A 13,999-nucleotide genomic window follows, 5' to 3' on the forward strand; every position below is an offset into this window, starting at 1 on the left:
ATGGATGGGAGGAAGAGGCCAGGAGGGGCTTTGGAGGAGGATGCTGCCAAATGTGCCAAGCTTACCGATTTATTTTCAAGAGGACAAACACAAGTGGCAACTGGTAAAGAGAGACACGCCTGATGATTAGTAACTACTATAGTAACCTAACTATTCGGCTAACGTTGTAGCGTTGGTTGTCAACTTGTCAACCAAAATAAAACATTTCATTAAAATATTAGGCTTTTTATTTCACCCACTATATATCCATCCATAGTCTTTGGAAATAATATGCAAATATTGATAATACAACTTAAACTTGATCTTAATTTTTCTTTGTAGCTTCTGAGCAGCAGATTAGCTGAAGATGATGAGCCCGGGTGCTGATGCTGTAGATGCTGTTTGCACTGTGACGGTATACTGTACTGAGAGTTGAACTGTGAACATTAGTTCAATATGCCGTTTTAATTGAAAAATGGGATACGTTTCAAATGCCTTATTTATTTATTTATTTCTACACGGGTTGTATTTAATGACATCTTGCAGTACCTTGCCATTCAAGTTCAAAAAGCGTCTTACAATTCAGTCATTGTTATGTTTCCTAAGCCAATCGGCTTGGCCCCTTTCCTATACTGTATATATTGTACAGATTGACCTGCATCGTTGAAAGGAAACCACCAGTTGTTAGTAAATGCCTTCAAAAATACAACACATGGTGGCGGCAATGAGCCGTGATCAGTGATATACAATATCCTAATAAGTCAATCAGTATAATGAGTTCTTCATCTAAGTTCATTTTGATGCCAATACTTACTGGTACTTTAACAAGTGAAATTGTGAGTGCTGTCGTATTTCTATTGGTACTTCAATAAACAACCTCAGTACTTATTCCTAAACTGTAACGACCCTACTTGCAACATGTGTGGTACTTTATATATATTTTGTATTGAATATGAAGTCTTGTCTGTCGGCCTAATCGTCGTCCACCAACAGCAGTGAAGAAATATTGGTTGCAAATTTACCAAATGGTGTTGCTGTTGTTATTATTTCAATTTTAGCCGAAACTCTCATCCCAAAACAAACAGACTAGCATTAAATATTAATAGCGACAAAGATACAAACAGAAAATGATAGGAAGGTGAAGAAAAGGTATTTAACATAATTGTCAATTCTACTCATTCAAAGCAACTGTTGACGTCACAGCTGATACAACTTAAACCCGGCTCTTCATTGTCTTTGCAAGTCGCATTAAGAACATGGGACAATTCGCACAATGGCACTAAAAGGCAGCTTGTTTTTTACTCCTTTTGAGAGTAGTGACGTTGTTTTTCCTGAAGAGGAGTCAGTTTCCACTCTTAAAAATAGCTTTCTATGTGTCGATGTGGCTATTTGGGTTGATACTGTGGAGTCCACAAAGTGGGCCTATGTTTGGTTTACAATGCGGTGTGTGTGTGTGAGAATAGATGGGGTTGCCAGGGGCGGCAGAATGAGGGTAAAACAGCACAAGAGGGGGTTAGTTACACATGGCTGTTCACACTGTTCTTAAGCTCCTGACCACAGATCACATGCTCTGTGCTCCCCGCATCCTCCTCAAGTACACAAAAAGCAACAGACCCAAACCATCACAAGGATTGTTACAGATGTTACCCCCCATACATCCTAATGAACACGGTCTGTGTGTGTATGCGTGCACCCCCTCCTCCCACAACAAAGTGGTAAACAACTCCAGGTCAGGCATCTGGACAATGCACTGACGTCAGACCTGCTCTGCCAACATGCACAAACTCCACAGTGCTGAGAATGAAAGGGAGTGAGAGTCCCTCATAAACCGTGATCTCTTAACAGGAGGAGAAAGAGAGAGCAGAGAGACGAGGCTGCATCTGCGCTACAGCTGAGAACATACACCTGACATGATGGAAGTGGTCTTAAACAGACTGCGGGACTTCTCCTGCAAGACCTCCACCTTCGATGATGGCAGCCCGGCGGGGCAGGGTGCACGCAGGGACCCTCAGAGCAGGTCCGGGTGCACAGCTGGAGAGGAAGGCACGAAGCTGGACATCGAGAACGCACTGGCCTGGCTGCGAAGGGAACTGGTAGGACTGGGGCTCCATGAGGTCTTACTCTTTCCACATGAAGTCCATGTACCGGGGCTTTTGCTCTAAATTTACTCAAATTAACGTTGAACAGTATCTGAAGAGTCATTCTGAATTATACAAATGGCCTAAAAACCTTATTCAGCTAGCCTTCTTTACTCTGTATTTTTACTCTCTATAGAATTGGGCCTATTCTGGTTGAGACGTGACAGGAGGGGCTATTGTTTCAAATGCTATATGGCTACGTATTTTTCACCTGATTAGAAAGGAGGAGGTGAGACGTAATGGAAACCAAAGATTTGCTGTGGCAGCCAGACGTTTGACTTGCCGTAATTAAAGTCTGAACTGTAGGCCATTAAAGTGCTACTCATTTGTTCTTGAAGCCCTTTTGTCTTCTGTCTCAGAAAGATGCTTGAGTTGGACTGAAATCTCATGACTACTTTTGTGAGCCTCCTCTACAAGCTCAGCATTAATTCCCCAGAGCCTGTTCATCTCGGTTTCATTTTCATGTAGCTGTAATTGAAGCATTTGATCCTCAGGAGTAGTCACGGGGAGGCTCTCGTTGCTGTGATTCTCAGATGAGTTTGTGTTTTTTTCAGCATGAATTCCAAAATCCTCTCTTAAGTTCTCATTGCCAACAACCGGCGCGGAGGAACTCTGCAGTAGGCTGATGTGAAGTCTGTCAGCGGCACGGTGAGGGCCTCCAGCAGTTCTTGAGCGGCAGCTGGGGAATGAAGCGCCTCGACTGGGACCTGGGATGGTGAGGACATAAGTAGAGTCATGATAACAAAATCAGTCAACAGATCAATATTTCTAATGATTATTAGTTGTACCCAGATGTTTACAAAAAGTGAAATCTTTGTTTTTATTTACTTTGACAGAAAAAAAACCACGAAGATGATGTATTTCAATATCTTGTGTTGACAAACCCAACAGTGAAATACCCCAAAAAGCAACTATCAAGTATCAGTGGTCAAGTGCTCTTGACTAATTAAAAAAGAAAACCCGCAATCGTTACATTTTCATTTTTTTATTTTTCAATCCTTACGCCGTTTTGATTCTTGGTGAACTCTTATTACTCTTTCTTTAAATGATAAAGCACAAACCGCATGCTGGCCTCCACAGCTGTCCTGCAGAAAGCCTCATCGCGCTCAGGGATTCGTCTCGCTGTCTTCACAACTGATCCGGTTCCGCTCTGCGATGAAACCAGACCACGAATCCAGAGTAGTTGTCAATAGACAATGGGATATCCTGCAGAAGGATCGAAAGCAGGGGCGATGTCTTCAGCAGGACACCGAGCGGCGCAAGAGTCTCAGAAATGCTGGTTTCATTTTTGGGAGTTACGCGCTGAGTGACGCGCAGCTCGGATTCCCCCCCCCCCCCCCCTGATAGTATCATGTTGTACCTCATTAAATGTGCAATGCTTGGTAATAACAACATTGAAGCATAACATATAGAAGTCAGTTGCTAAATCATTGCGATAAAGTACATGCTTTTATAAAAAAAAAAAACTTACTTCAAGTGATGCATTGCAAAACAGTCTCATACTGAATTGCGTATTAGGGCCTCGTGCATGGATTTAATATGTGAGGCTCTTGGGAAAATTAATTTGTTGTTGATCAAGCGCTTCATACCCCACCCATTGTCATAATTATTGGCCAACAGCCGACTGTCGTTGTCCCGATTCAGCAGCAATAATTCTCCCTCCTCGGTGTCCCTCAATCCTCTTCATCATCAGCCCAGCGTTGTAAAACACACTTTCCATCAGCAGCTACAGTGGGACATCTCACTATGCGTAATCCGCTGTTTCCTAAAAGCTCCAGTTGTGCGACAGTCGCATCCAGATGTGGGTGTGCGTGTGTTTTCCTTTACGAACGACAAAGACGTCGCGCAGCCTCTGCGCCAATCACTGGCGCCCGGGGGCGGGTCGTGTGTAGACGGTTGTGGATTTGGAATATGGACAATTTAATGCATTGATCATTCATGTTCCGACTGGGAGGCCTGCGCTTGCATGCTGAATTGATCGGCAAATGACCGGCCGTGGTGTGAAAAGGACAACTACCAGAGAGGGGGACAACGCCAGGTCTTTGCCCGGTAGAGGCCAGCTCTCCTTCGGGAGGAAGTGGGAGCGCATCGGGCTTCGCAGAGTGGGTGATTTTCTTCTGTCTTCGTTTAGATGCTGGGTTCCTTGTGGTGAACACGTATGGACCGCCGTGTCGGGTGAGATCGTAGATGTAATTTCTGCATTCCGAGTTCTAGAGATTTCATCATCAGTGAAGCTCCTCAAATAAAAACCCAACCAGACGCTCGATGTCCACAGACATCAGGTCGCGATGGTAAAATCAGGACCATGTGTCTGTGAAGGGCTGTAGAGCAGCCCTATAGCCATCATCTCCTGACGCATGGCAGCGCACCTTTTGTCCCTCACGGTGCTCAGATGTTGAGGTTGGAATCACGCGTGTCGATCACACACAGCAGCCACAGAGGAACGTTTGTCGTGGGCCACTGCACAGAGACACAATGGTGCAGGAAGCTCAAAGCAACCTGAACTCATCCTAGTGCAACAGGGGCGCTTTAATCCACCACGCAATTACTATCACGACGCTGCCCGTCTGACCGGCGCAGTAACTCCAGGTGGCTACGAGGCACCACGGGGGGGCTGATGATGCGATCCACCGTGAGGGAGGTGCATGCCGGATAATTAAGGTGAACCCGAAACATCGTCAAGCGTGAGATTAGGGAAATTCGGATGATCGACGCGAGTAGGGACTGCGCGACCCTCGATCCAACCCGCGGCTGCTTCGGACGCGCGCGGACTGTGCGGCGTGTAACTAAATAGTAATGATCATAAGTTGATTTCGTGCATCATGGTGACATCGGCGGACTGATGACTTTTAACTGGTCAGTGCGCAGCAGGACCCGCCGCCTCAGAACCGGATGCCACCTGCAGCGGCTCCCGGGGTCGTTCTGTGACAGGTGGGCTGAACCGAAGGCATCTTCAGATTGAGAGACGTTCGCGCGTTAGTGTTCAAAGGGTGTAGCTCTGTGGCGGTGTGCCCGATGCATTCATGGATCTGAACGAGTCTCCGTAATTCTCCTGCTGTAGGAGGTGAGTATGCATTGTGCGACCACTGAACCTGGCTGTCTTCAACTAATCTGGCTCTGCAGCACGTATTGGGACGTTTTGGCTCGGGTTGCACATTAGCAGGGCAACTCTGACACATCCAACAATATTACTGTTGCTCCCTCTTCAGCTGCCATACAGTTAAAGTACAGGTTTGTGGGAGAGGCTCTTAAATGTTGAAATGTACTGAATGTAAAGCCTTAAGTCATCTTTTTAAATTGTGTGATAATGTCTCTAGGCAAATACCATTTTACATGACATGTATTTTTAAACATCAAACTTATACGTTATACTCTGTCCTCTTAATGCAGTCCAAACCAATATGCTGCATGCTTTCTTCTGTGGGTTTTGGGTGCGTTTTTTTACATTGGATATATTTTAGCTGCAGTAGACAAGCAAAACCCTCTTCCACGTGCCACTAAGTGCTCCACATACGGATAAATCCGTAGGGTTCACAGCAATAAATTACAACTTATTTTATGTAAATAGCAATTGATCCCAAATAAAAGACAGTTGTTATCGTGGATGTGCAGATAAAAAGCCTCTCTAGGGAGGCTTGACCTGATTGCACACTGCATCTGAATTTAATCTCATTTCTGGAAGGACTTTAATGTAAAGGCAACCCCCCCCCCCCCCCCCCCCCTCGTCTTAATGGGATTTTGCATTCGTATTGGTTCTTTAATCACTTCCCTGATAATTAAGAGAAGCACAAATCTTATCTCGTGGAAGCCTTGGCCATTACATAAGTATTCATATTCCAGATGTGTTGGCCAGTTAATAGGTGGTCATTAGAGGGGTTGCAAACATCCATGTGCAACCTTTTATAAACTATTAACCCTGATGGGTCGCTGTTCAAAGTGATCGTGCATTCACATTCATTTTTTACCTCTGCAACGAAAAGCATTGAGGATTAAAATGACACAGTACCCTATTAGTATTCGTACGCAAGTATAGGTAGGGCAGATGTGTCCCTCCTATACTTGCATACGATGGTGGTTGGGGACAAAAGCGTTGAAATCAAATCAGTTTTACTCTGACCTTTTCAAGCCTTCTTTTTCTGCAACAGCTTCTCCCCACGACCCCCACCTTTCTTATCCCAGAGTCAATTTGAATATCATTCCTGTGTTGTCAAGGTCAGTGTGTTAAACATTCAGAGCCCAAGCTTGAACCCCATAAAACACAGTTGTGTTTGTTCTTTTATTTAGCACGTGTGGCGTTGGAGTGCAGCATATTGTAGGGACATAATTAATCAACCAAGCTTGTAATTACGCAGAGTTTTGGAGCGGGAACGCGGTCGGGGGGCTGGTCGCGTAGCACGGTGTGCTGCTTGAGGTACAGTTGTTTAACTGCGTCAGAGTCCCCCAACCCCACTACTCCATTGTGTTTTATTAAAGGTGGAGACAATGTGCTGTTATCCACATTATGGAAATTGCCTTATATAACGTTATGACTTCATGGTCATTGTAGGTTTTTTTTTATCAATAAAAAGGCATTTTTTAAAGTAAATAGATAGAACTGTGTGCTAATGTGTGCATGCAGTGTGTGGGAGTATAAAGCGCCCCTCCATTTCAAAGGGCACCTAGCAGGTGAGGACAGAAAATAGAACCTGGATAACAACCCGGTTGTTTAGGCCTCTAATGCAGTTCTGTCAGGAGACACAGACCCTTTATTTTAACCACAGCAGGACTTTTCTTTGGTTGCCACAATCTGACTGATAACCCTACTCAGGTAGTACACAGTCACAAAGAGATAGAAATGCCCCCCCCCCCCCCCGCTTCTATTCAGCCTTTCACATTCACACAGACTCCACACACAAATTCCACGGTGGGGTCGTGAGAAGTAAGGGAAATGTTTTCCTGATGTGTGCTCTTCCCTTGTGATGTAGGCTGTTTTAACATTCTTGCATTTTGAATTCATCCATACAATAGTCATAAAATCATACCCCTTTTCTTTATACTACAACATTGTCAGTAGAACACTTGTTACGTCTGTTGGGTTCCTCGGTTGTAGAAGCTCATCCAGCATGCAGTGCTCCATTGAGAGAACTGTTAACCATTAAACTGCATTTGAAATGTCCAATCTTGCCTCCATGCTGGGACGTATGCACTGTGTACCGAGGGGGTCAGAACTAGACAGTTGAGTGTTGCTTAAAGTGGTCACGAGCTGAAAAGATGTAGAACAACTGCAATAACGCAAAGAATGCAGCGCGGCCTTCTTCTGGTCATAATTTAGCGTCCCATAAGCCCATAATGACAGAGTCCAAAGTTTTAATTTTAGCTCCACCGAGGCTTTCGCCTTACCACAAAATTTGTGTTTTCTTCAGAACACTTCATTTTGCCAGAGTAATAATGTACATCACTAGCTTTAAGCCAGATGTGTGTGTAAGTATAGTTTAGGCACACGGGGAAAGCTCTGCCACGGCTGGAGTGTGGTGTTTATACAGTGCATCCACCCAGGATGTTTGTCAGCAATAGAGCTTCTATCGATCAGGTGGATTTTAGGCTAACTGTATATCTGTGTATCATTGGGAAATAAATGGAAATATTATTTGAGCAGGTATTTGGCCCATCCATTGTCAATTTAACACATTCTATGCCACTGCCCGAATCATTGCGCACATGCTGCTGCTCATTAAATGGCAATGACTACCCAGAGAATCACTGAAATGGATTTCATTTTGAGCATTTTACATTTTCAGTAGTGGAACCACCGGTGCTGTAGCCAAAAAAAAAAGTCAATTTAACAAACAAGGAAAAACCTTCTGTTGAAAAAATAAAGCCCAAATTTTATTTAAAAAAATGCTGAATTTGTTGCACAGGACAATCATCTGAGGCACATCATTACGTTTCTCCCTCTCATCATACTCTCCTTCCATGACACTTTTAATATCGGTCACCTTCACTTTTGCCCTCGACTTCGCAAGTACCGACCTTCCATGTCCTCCAGATTGGACTTTATTCAACTCAAGACCTACCCTTTAATATTGTAATGTACCATGTAAGTCCTGTTTGTTAACTTCCGTGTTTACTTCTGGTATTGGCAAGTGCAATTCAATACATCCGCAGCTGTTTGATGAGCAGCTACTTGTCCAGAAATACAAACCCGAGTGTCTGCTTACAGGCCAGCCTCACAAACTCATGTTATTTTAAAATAGTCAGTCAATAATAGTTGCAACAGTGATCTGATCTCATGCGGCACACGGTAGTTTTCTACACAACAGCAAGGCATGGTAAGGCATGGTAAAGATACCCAAATGAACGTGTAGAAGAAAAATAGAAAAATAGAATTTTCATAATATGTCTCCTTTAATGCTGTATGCATTATTACATTATTGTTTTTTGCAGTGTTGACACAATGGCATTGCTTGCTCAGTACACTCTAAATGAACCGTCATGGTAAAAGGCAAAAATGGGAGGAAATACTTGTCGGCCTTTGTTGAGTCTATTCCTCATATCTGTGATGAAGCGCTGTGCGCTCACCTCCCCGAGCCAAATTTTGAGAATGAAGCAGGAGAAATTGAAAAAAGGAAAAAATGTTATTATTGCCAGGGGAAACCCTTGGCTTAGCTTGGCCTTACAGTAGCAGCTGACAAAGAGAAGAAACTAAGGACACTTCACCTTTCTTTGAACCCTGTCCTTCACCTTCAGGCCCCTCTATTCAATGAGCCTTGTGGCTTTTTTTCCAGCGCAAGTCACCCAACCATAAAGATCCATCATTGATCCGTGACAGAGGGACTTCTCTCACCACTTAAAGCCACTTACTGTGCATGTGTGCATCCAGCCGGTGTCTGTCCCCATGCTGATTTGCTGCTCTGAGGATCCCGTTGAGTCCAGGCATGTCAGGGAGTTACACTGGCTCACATTCATCACTGTGGGTTCTTGATAACTGTACAAACTGCCATTGTACTATTTGTCCTTGCAGTTGATCAGATGGTAGAGGGAGTAGATTTGGGAGGATCAATGTACTGGCTTTCCCACACCTGGTGCGGTCAGGCCTCAATATGAGGAGGTTATTTTAAAACAAGTAGTTTCATGCCCCAATATCCTGTTATATTACTGTCAATGATTAATTAGCTGGCGCTTTTATCCAAAGCGACTTACATTGCATTATAACCCATGCGTTGCATTGGGCCTGGGGAGCAATTAGGGGTCTTACTCAGGGACGCTTCGACATTCCACATGGGGCAGTGACATCACACCACGCGCCACCATCTGAATTCACATATTATCCTCCGTCCACTGGACCTGGAATACTGGCGTCTCCTCGCATTGTCCTTTTCCAATCAAATAGAGTTTTAGCTGTCAGTGTTTGATAAATTGAATCTAATAAAGGTTTCAAGTGAAGGTTTAAAAAATGTTAGTGTGTTTCTGTGAAATTGCAGTTGATGTGTGAAAATTGAAATTCCTATCGTTGATCCATCAGTAGTAGAGAGACCTCGGTGCACTTAAATCAATGACAATTTGTTTTAGTAGACAACTGCCGGTGGATGAACAAAAGAAATTGCGTTAAGGTTATATATCAGGCAACGGAATAAGTTCATCACGCCCATCACCGTCATGATAATGATAGCGTCCATCACTTTTCTATTACACTTTCTTGCCAAAAACATCATCAATTATCACCACAACCACAAATCATTTGGACTGATCTCGTACCCTGAAGAAGATTGAGGTCTAATTGTGTTTGTTGGTGGCAGGGGATATAAAGCACGGAAAAAAATAAGGAAAAAAAAATCAATGGGTTAACCAAAGCAGCAAGTGAATTATTGATGAGGACTATGTAATGGGATCCCAAGTGTCTATTTCTCCCCAACTTGGACAGCTTGCTGTCAGGCCAGAGAAACTAGAGCAGGGAAGGTGCCAAAAACCAACCACCAACATCTTAATGGATTCATCTGATCTTATCTGGAGTAACAAAAAAATGTTCTGTAGGAGGATACACCAAGATGGCTTCAGCCCTTTTTCACATATGAACTTTGGACAATGTCTGGAGTACCAGGGTCCCTCTCCTCGTCCCTCTAGCGGGACCCTTTGGTTGGCGTTGTCTTTTAAAAAAAATCTCAGCTCTTCATTAAATGTAATCAATATGCTCCCTGTGAATTCTACAGAAAGTGACAAGGCCAATTCAGACAAGGGCTCCTGCATTAGAGGGACTTTGTACTAGGGAGCTCAAGTAAACGAAGCTTATCCTGATTGTAGGATTTCATTCTGGTTTTGGGGTTTATATATAAATAAGTAAATAACACACATTACCCTTTTGAGATGAGGAAACAGTGGATGGATTGTTTGCCCACGTCATCATTGTGCTTTGGCTGGAGAAGAGGCGGGACACGGAGCATGTGAATGAGAGGTAGAGAGCGAGAACGGCCAGGTGAGACCTGAAAGCTGCCTTTGTGTCGCAGCTGGCGTTATGAACACTGGCCTTTACTGTGAGAAGTTCTCTTCCCCCCCCCCACACACACACACACACACACACACTGTGTAATGTACATGTTTGGGAGTTGGGGGGGGGGGGGGGGGGTAAAAAAACGTTAGCAGATGCAACAGAAAAAGCTTTCACTCGCTCTCACCAAGGTTAACGGACTTTTCAAAGCCACAAAGTTGCTCTTTTTTTCTTGTGCTTTTACAAATAATTTCAGATGCTACGCACGCGCTTATTATCTCCTTCACTTCACCTCATCCGTATCTGGCTTAGTTCAACTGGAGCTCAGAGCGCGATAACATGTAGACTGGTCTGAGGCTACTGCAGAAGTTGGTAGCGCACATCTTGGCACGGATGTAAACATCCATCTTTTTCACAGGAATGCAGAGGCCAGACAGGGAGGGAGGGAGAGAGACAGAAAGTGGAGTCCTTGAGGAGACGGTTTTGTTGTGTGGCTCATAAGGGAGTCGGAGGGGGGGGGGGCGTCCTTGATAGTAGACTGGGTTGGACTTTTCTCTTTATGAGCTAAAGCGGTGTTGCGATATAATGTCTGAAACCCTTTGCTGCCTGTTACACACCGCGGGGCTCCTGCCTTTTGATTTAATGCGTATATGCAATGTGATGGTGGCTTTAATCACAGGTCTGTATGTAAAGTGCTCTGGAGATTGCAGTACGTCTCTGAGTGGGCCGAGGAGAAGCAACCCTGTGCACTGATCTGCATTCTTGTTTGTTTACTCCCCCCCCCCCCCCAGGAGGGGCCCTACAGTGAGCATTCGGCCCCGCCACCACCATGAGGCAGCCAGCTCGGCCTGACAGAGCGGAGAAATCTCCCTTCATCAACCACCCCAACCTGGCCGGGCAGCGGGGGAAATGCACACGGAAGCAGCGTCGGGCTAATAGTCCCATCTGAGGGTGCAGTGGAGAGCAAATGGGCAGAAAGAGAGCGAGCGAGGGGAGCCGCTGACTCACATTGCGTCACCCCAAATGACAGCGATGTCCTTTTTAACGCATTGTTCTCCGATGGAACCTCCTTGTTAGAAGACGCTGCGCACCCCCCCCCCCTGTGAGGCCACAGAGCTGAGGGGCAGAGGAGAGGGAGAACGAGAGAAAGTGAGAGAGAGAGAGACAGAGCGGGGGGAAAAAAAAAAAGAGACTGTGACAGGCCCCCATGCAGGCGCGTAAGAAGTATGGTCTGCTGGGCTTGTGTGCGTGCTGCTGGCTGCTGCTCTTTTACTGGGGTGGAGGAGTCCAGCTACGTCTGCTCCGGCTGCTGACGCGCCAGCCGGGTGAAGTGGTGCGCCCCTGGCCCAACTGGACCGACAGGGCCTTCCTGCCCCGCTATGCTCACCTGGATGAGCTCCAGGTGGACCCCGGGACGGCCGAACTGCCCCACCAGCGCCGCCAGGCGTGGTCCGCCCTGTACAAGGACAGCCGCTGCCGCATGGAGACCTGCTTTGACTTCTCGCGGTGTCGCCGCAGAGGGAGGGAAGGGTTCAGGGTGTACATATACACCTCGGAGAAAAGCGACCGCGTGTCCGAAAGCTACAAGAAGATCCTGGCGTCCATCGCGGAGTCCCGGTACTACACGTCGGACCCCCGTGAGGCATGCCTGTTCGTGCTGGGGATAGACACCTTAGATCGGGACCAGCTCTCAGGACAGTTTGTGGCCAACATGGACGAACGAATCCGCGGTTTCCCGCTGTGGAATGACGGGCGGAATCACTTGATCTTCAACCTGTACTCGGGCACCTGGCCTAACTACACAGAGGACCTGGGCTTCAACATCGGCCAGGCCATCCTGGCCAAGGCCAGCCTCAACACAGAACACTTCAGGCCAGGCTTCGACGTCTCCATCCCGTTGTTCTCCAAGGAGCACCCGCAGAAGGGCGGGGACCGGGGCTGGCTGGTGAGGAACACCATTCCACCACGAAGGAAATACCTGCTGATGTTCAAGGGCAAGCGTTACCTGACGGGCATCGGCTCAGACACCAGAAACGCTCTTCATCACATCCACAATGGAAAGGACATCGTGTCGTTGACGACGTGCCGCCACGGGAAGGACTGGGAGAAGCACAAAGACGCCCGCTGTGACCATGACAACCTGGAATATGAGAGGTAAGATGGGGGGGGGGGGGGGGGGGGGGGGGGGTCACGTGGCCAGTGGGGAGGGCAGTGTTGGTGGTGAACGATGCGATGTTAGAGTGAGATGTGAAGCGTTCTTTTTTTATTGGGAATACAGAGCGGTAGTGTTCTTGTTTGAACTTTACATGCTGTTTTGTTGGATTTTCAGTTGTCAAAGATTTGCTACAAGCAGTGTTGGCAGCGGCTTTTGGGTCCCACTGGTTATTTTAGTCGCTTTGTTGAAGACTGTTGATGACACTGTTTCGGTTTATGATGTTCGGCAGAAGCTATTGAGATCAAAAGGTTTTTAACACAGACTCAAGCCTCTGGAACTTTTGATTTAAATAACTATTTACAGTAGCTGTTGAGTCAAGTGCAGCAAAACAGTGGTTGTAATGTGCTCAGCTTGTATTCACGGAGCTTAAGCTCCTCTGTGTGTTTATCAACCTTACAGGCTAATGGACAAGTGTACGTGCAGTCATTTCCACTTTCTATTTGGGTGTGTACTACTTTAAGAGAAATAAACAGCCACAGCTAATTAATTACAACTGTGAAAGGACTGAATTGCTGAGAGAATAAGTGATTACCATGCGTATTAATGACTATACTCTTATATCAGTCTCCATTTTTCTTGTGGTGGTTGTTGTGTGTTTTTCACATTGGTATTTAAATGAGTTGGGTGAAGTGGATGAAACACATTTGAAATGAAGAGTGCAGCAACGTCTGCACTACCTTTAAGACCAACTCGTTTCATCATATGACCTTTGCCGCGGTTTAAAAACAGGCTGCACAAAAGCATTATACTATTACACAATATATTTCTGGGCTCTGGCCTTTCCGGACGCGAGGGCCTTTGTTGTGTTAATAATGAAACGTTGTAGGAAATACATCCATCTGCGCCGCAGCAGCTCGGTACACATGTCTCATCCTGTGTACTTTTCTTCTACTGGCTTATTGAATGATTCAAAAACAAATTGTACGCATAAGCTCAAAACACACAAAATGAACTTTTTGTCATTTAGATTCAATTGGTGTTAATATTAGATGAACAATATCTAAGTTTCATGCAGCATCATCTTTATTTATTCAATACAGCAGTCATTTTTATTTAGTTGACTTAGAGGAGTTATTTTGCTCACTAACACTAACCCTCTTTTTAACTCGTACTTGCATAACTTCCACATTTTCTGAAGTGTCACTGGTGACTGTGCTCCTCATTACGTAGAGACACAGAAGATGGGTTTCAGTGAGGAGCTTCATG

The 13,999-nt window shown here is 45.5% G+C and overlaps 1 protein-coding gene and 1 long non-coding RNA gene across 3 annotated transcripts in view; one reads left to right on the plus strand and one right to left on the minus strand.

The window, feature by feature from the left end:
• Positions 1 to 78: 78 nt before the first annotated feature.
• Positions 79 to 4,000, minus strand: LOC119219202 (uncharacterized). Its single transcript, XR_005120475.2, has 3 exons — positions 3,589 to 4,000; positions 3,179 to 3,323; positions 79 to 2,824 (listed from the first exon to the last, which is right to left on the minus strand). It is a non-coding gene; the product is annotated as an uncharacterized LOC119219202 (long non-coding RNA).
• A 45-nt stretch (positions 4,001 to 4,045) lies between these two features.
• ext1c (exostoses (multiple) 1c) overlaps positions 4,046 to 13,999 on the plus strand; it is a 58,285-nt gene continuing 48,331 nt past the window's right edge. The window contains exons 1-2 of one of the 2 annotated variants that reach the window (XM_037474219.2): positions 4,046 to 4,219; positions 11,370 to 12,732. In XM_037474219.2, the coding sequence (XP_037330116.2) occupies positions 11,786 to 12,732 (947 nt within the window). In that variant the 5' untranslated portion in view covers positions 4,046 to 4,219; positions 11,370 to 11,785. Of the gene's footprint in view, positions 4,220 to 4,732; positions 5,182 to 11,369; positions 12,733 to 13,999 lie in introns of those variants that run through there. The other variant, XM_037474220.2, reaches the window with a different exon arrangement.

The sequence above is a fragment of the Pungitius pungitius genome, chromosome 17 (assembly GCF_949316345.1).
Source record: "Pungitius pungitius chromosome 17, fPunPun2.1, whole genome shotgun sequence".
Lineage (NCBI taxonomy): Eukaryota > Metazoa > Chordata > Actinopteri > Perciformes > Gasterosteidae > Pungitius > Pungitius pungitius.